This window comes from Trachymyrmex cornetzi, unplaced genomic scaffold (genome assembly GCF_001594075.2).
Source record: "Trachymyrmex cornetzi isolate Tcor2-1 unplaced genomic scaffold, Tcor1.1 scaffold1231, whole genome shotgun sequence".
Lineage (NCBI taxonomy): Eukaryota > Metazoa > Arthropoda > Insecta > Hymenoptera > Formicidae > Trachymyrmex > Trachymyrmex cornetzi.
Window position 1 is genome coordinate 24,713 of NW_017295797.1, and position 5,478 is coordinate 30,190.

Below are 5,478 nucleotides of genomic sequence, written 5' to 3' on the forward strand. Positions count from 1 at the left end.
AAATTCTTTACAGCTGATCAAAACATTGTTTTGAGATTGTAAATATTAATTGTAAAATATTAAATACCACAACAGTAATAATTGTTTTTACAATTTGAGAAATTATATTTTATTTTAATAAGCAAATTATTAACATAAAGTTAGAAATTTCTAAATTTATTCATCCTGGATGCATCTTTGACGCATCATGTGAACATAGCACACAAAACTTGCGTGTTAGAAAAATGCGGAATAGCGCTGATTGGTTGCTTCAATGACGCATTCCGTATTCCGCAGCCCTATGACGCACCGTGTGATTTCACCCTTAGAGCCTAAATCGCTATTAGGGTGCCGTCCTTAGAACATATATACCTGGAAGGGGAATGAAGGATCGTGGCCTGTGTCCAAGTTGGGTGCGAGAGAGAACCACATTTTAAAGAAAGAGAAGGGTAGATTGTTACCTCCGTCCGCAATGCGCAAGCGCGAATGAGCGAAACGGCGCACAGCTTTAGCGCGTTTTATTTGTAAGAGAGGTTAGGGTTAGGAAATGAAGGTGTCACCTAAAAAGTTATATTTTGTAGGAAAAAATGCCAGGCCCATATTGTGTCTTATGCGGTAAACGTGATAAATCGGTATCTTATCATGGGTAACTAATACTGTAATATGTGGTATAAACAGTAAATTATAGGATGAAATATAACTCTCTCTATCTCTCTGAGTACGATGCTTGTTGATAATAAAAATTTAATATTAAGTTCATTCTCTCTCAATAGATTTCCGAAAAACGACGAAACTCGTAAGAAGTGGCTTGATTTTTGTGGCATTGATGAACATGTTTTAAGCACAGCTACTAAACTGTGTTCAAATCATTTCGAAGAAGACAAATTAATCCACAAATCTAAGAATACGTTTCTCAAGCCCAATGCTCTGCCAACTATTACGAGTAAAAAGAGGAAGAAACATCAATGTTTAGATAGCAGTCTGAAAAAATCAAAAAATTCGAAAAATATCAGTGAGGAAATAGTCAGCAATGGAACTGTCAATGATAAAATTCATCATAATAATGGAACTGCCTTTAACATGACTGTCAATGATGGAATTGTCATTAATGATGGAGTTATTACCAATGGAACTATCCATATAACTGTGGATGATAGAATTATTGATGAGACTATAGACAATGAAATTATTGATATGACTGTGGACAATGGAATCGTCAGCAATAGTGGAATCAGTGATGAAATTGTCGACAAGACAATCCATTGTGATAATGACATCATCACCGATGAAACTGTTCCTATGGGAATCCATCGTGATGATGGAAACATTATTGACGAAACCGAGACACTAAATTCTGATACTTGCCTAACTGTGAATCGTCCATCTACACCTCCAAACTCTGAACGGAGTAATTGTTTCCAAACACCTGTCAAAAATTTACATGACCCTCGTTTTGTTGGTGCCATTAGAACGCCACATCTTGCCACGCCAAGGAAAGCTCTAAGAGCTTTAGAAGTAGCGAAACGAACAATCGAAAAACAGCGAAGGAAAATCAAAACGTTGCAGCAGGCCAAAATCAGATTAGTTGGTCGCATAACAACGCTAAATGGACTAATCAAACATTTAAAGCAAAAAGATCTATTATCGGAAACAACAACTGATAATTTAATGGTAACTATTGGCTATTTCTGAGAAAAGAAATTCCATATATGGACAAATTTCATATATAATTATATCTGAAATATGACATATTTTATATATGATTATATATAATCATATGATTATTTATAATTGTATATGACATTTGTCCAATAAATTGTAAAAAGTATCGCTCTATTGATTAGCTGCTAGATAATGTATAATAATTAATGTTTGAATAAAAAAAAAATAAAACAATTTGTAAAAAAAAGTCCGATTTTGATACATCATGACCTTTTTACTTTTTATTCCTACATTTAAATTAAGTAATTAATGGACATATAAGCTCCTATTTTTATAATACAACTTTTACTTTTAATTGTATATTTAGAGTGATTAATGTGAAGAAAATTTTTTATTTTTATACATCAAGATTTCTTTTTTTATTTGTACATTTAGGTTGAAGCTCCAACAGTATTAAATGAGATTTTGAAACGAAAAAAAGGTTTGAGAAAGAAATACCCTGCAGAACTAAGAGCTTTTGCCCTTACGCTGAACTTCTATTCGCCCAAAGCGTACAAATATGTACGTAAAACTTTCAAAAATTTTCTTCCAGACCTTTCAACAATCCGTAAGTGGTATTCGGTATTAGATGGTCGACCTGGATTCACTCACGAAGTACTTGAAGCATTAAAGTGTAAAGTTTTTAAGTCAAAAACACCGATTTTCTGTAATTTGGTAGTAGACGAAATTGCGATTCGACAGGGCATAGTATATGATGGTAAACGGTATTACGGACCTGTAGATTTAGGTATACATATGAGTAATGATACAGATGTTCCTCGACAAGCAACAAATGCATTAGTATTTATGGTAGTCGCATTGAATGACCACTGGAAAGTTCCCGTTGGATATTTTTTGATCGATGCTCTAAATGGTAAAGAAAGAGCCAGTTTGCTAGAAAAATGTTTCGAAGTTATTTATGAAACTGGAGTAATATTGCATTCAGTAACATTTGATGGTGCAATCGTTAATTTGAGCATGTGCACTGCTTTAGGTGCAAATTTTCAATTGGGAAACAATTTTCAGCCGTATATTATTCACAGTATAACAAAAGAAAAAAAATTCTGCTTCTTCGATCCATGCCACATGCTCAAATTAGTGCGAAACACTCTAGGCGATAAATTAGTATTATATTATAAAGGCAAAAGTATTAATTGACAAAATATTGTGTCCTTACAAACATTACAGGAAACTGAAGGTTTAAAAGCTGGTACAAAGCTAACAAAAAGGCACATCTTGTATAAGAATTCGAAAATGAACGTAAAATTGGCTGCCCAAACACTCAGTGATAGTGTTAATACAGCTTTGAAAGTTTGCAATCAATACTTTCCTAATCAGTTTACAAATGCAGAAGAAACAGCTTTATTTTGTTCTATATTTAATGATGCCTTCGACATATTAAATGTAAGATCAAAATTCTGTAAGAAAAAAAAGTGCAATATGCCTCTCACCAATGAAAATTATAATGAACTTAAGAATTACGCGGGGATTATTATAGAATATATAAAACAATTGCAATATTCTACAAACGAATCGATTTTGAAGAGTAATCGAAAGACTGGCTTTTTGGGTTTTATAATTTGCTTAATAAATATATTTGATTTATTTGATATATTAAAAGAAAAAGGTCTAAAATATTTACTTACGTACAAAATAAACCAAGATCACTTGGAAACATTTTTCAGTGCCCTACGTAGCAGAGGGGGTTTCAACGACAACCCTAATGCCAAACAATTTGAGAGCAGTTATAAGCGCCTGCTTGTTAGGCATGAAATTGAAGCTTCTGAAAGAGGGAATTGCCTAATAGATGATGTGCAAATTTTATATGCATCATCAGCAAATAAATCAAATATAATAAGCGATGGTATATTCACGGAAGCCAATGATACGATATGTACTGATGCATTTGATCATGATTACTTGTCTACCTTATGGTCATTAAGTTCTTATATCGAAGATGTGGTCAAATACATCAGTGGATTCGTAATTAGAAAGCTTTTACGATGTAATATTTGTGATACATGCTCTATTTTTTTAACTGCTAAATCTACTGATTCAATATTAATAACTTTAAAAAGTAGAGGAAAATTGATTTTTCCATCAGAAGATGTCATAAAAATAGCAAAAGTATGTGAAACTATTATTCGAGAAAACAGTCATATTATTTTTAAAACTAAAAATATTAAAAATGTGTTGTGCATGAAATCATTTCAAACTGTTTGTCATTTAGTTTTTAATGATAATAAAATGATGGAACATATTATGCAACAAGATATTTTCAATAACCATAAGACTGAATTAATACAAAGTATTATTAAAATTTATATAAATTTGCGTTTGTTTCACGAAGGAAAAAGTGCGACTGATATTAAGCAAAAAGATTTTATTAGACAAAAATATTCAAAATTAATACACTTTAAACACCAATAATATATACATATATATATCTCCAATGTTATTTTGTTCTTTTGCTTGTATAAAATAAAGTTTATAATTACTTATCACTTATGTACACTGTCCGACATTACTTATCATTTATTCAATCATTGTCAATTGTATTTCAATTAAAAATTACAGTTTCAAACGGCGCGGTGAGTGTGACGTGTGGCGTCATCCGCGCTTGCGCATTGCGAGCACAGGTTAAAAGCTATCTTTCTCTCTCGTACCCAACTTAGACACAGATTTTTACTATGGAGAACATAGCAATTCCCCTTCCAGGTATATATGTTCTAAGGTGCCGTCACACGCAGCGTAACCTGCGTAAATGTATAACCTGCGTGTTCTAGTAATTTACTAGATAGAATACCCGTTACGCCATTCTGAAGCCTGGCATTCACATACAGCGTATTTCGCGGAATTTAGAGAAATGCGGCACTAATGCAACCAATTGCTGATTAGAATTTCTTTTGTACACTCTAACAGAAATGCTAAATGAATTTAGGATTGGTTTTCGTAACCTACGCATCTCGAAAAGTACGCCTCATGGGGAACCAGCATCTTTCCATCGCGTACATATGAGCGGATGATCGAATAAATTATTAAATTCGGAAAGTTTTGTGAAACCACTCTTAGGCTTATCTGACGCATTTTTGCATGAAATGAAAGAATCTGGCAAAAAAAGCGTCGTTCTGCCTTGTGATCTGATATATTAAGCGTTAAAGTTGATAACTATTGAGGTTAGGAAATCTGTCACAGAGGCAAAATGAGGTCTATAATTGTACGGTCCCACATGGGTTTCGACTGGTTTCGACTTTCCACGTGATGCAAAGAGGCGCATGACTTTTATAATTGTACTGTTGCAAAATCGAAACCCATGTGTATTTTTTTAGACAGAGGGTGTGTTTCCATTTACTGATTTCCAGTATAGTATCCAGTAACCGCCATATTGTATTACTGGGAGAAGCGTTTCGTTTCTCTAGTAAAAAGATCCAGTAAAATCATAACCTAAATTCGTACGTGTTTCCACGTGCTTCAGAGAATCGTTTTCTCGGGCGTGTTTAATTTGCGATTAAGCAGAGAGGTATTGTGCTTCCACGTGCTTCAGAGAATTGTTTGGTAATTATTCAGAATACCTCCCTCACCTCCGATTTCGATAAAATTAGGCTCATTCGACGGGTGTGCGAAAACAGTCTTTTTAACTAGACAGTAGAAAGATCGCGTTCTCACACCCCACTGTCTACATGGGTTAGAAATGTTCCAAGCGGACACTGTCTACGCTGTAACTTCTAGGCGGTTAGGCCCCAAGCGGGTAGGATATGATATTTATATTTTGTTCGGGGCGGCTACGCCGCCCCGAAC

At 33.9% G+C, this 5,478-nt stretch overlaps 1 protein-coding gene across 1 annotated transcript; it reads left to right on the forward strand.

The window, feature by feature from the left end:
* The first annotated feature begins 397 nt into the window (after window positions 1-397).
* Window positions 398-3,557, forward strand: LOC108770290 (uncharacterized). Its single transcript, XM_018521794.1, has 3 exons — window positions 398-625; window positions 753-1,650; window positions 2,077-3,557. The coding sequence occupies exons 1-3, from the start codon at window positions 567-569 to the stop codon at window positions 2,836-2,838; spliced, it is 1,719 nt and encodes a 572-aa protein (XP_018377296.1). The 5' UTR covers window positions 398-566; the 3' UTR covers window positions 2,839-3,557.
* Window positions 3,558-5,478: the final 1,921 nt, after the last annotated feature.

Coding starts and splice junctions, on each gene's coding strand:
- LOC108770290 (XM_018521794.1), top strand. CDS start 567: ATGCCAGGCCCATATTGTGTCTTATGCGGTAAACGTGATAAATCGGTA. Junction 626..752: donor AAATCGGTATCTTATCATGG/GTAACTAATACT, acceptor CTCTCTCAATAG/ATTTCCGAAAAACGACGAAA. Junction 1,651..2,076: donor CAACAACTGATAATTTAATG/GTAACTATTGGC, acceptor TTGTACATTTAG/GTTGAAGCTCCAACAGTATT.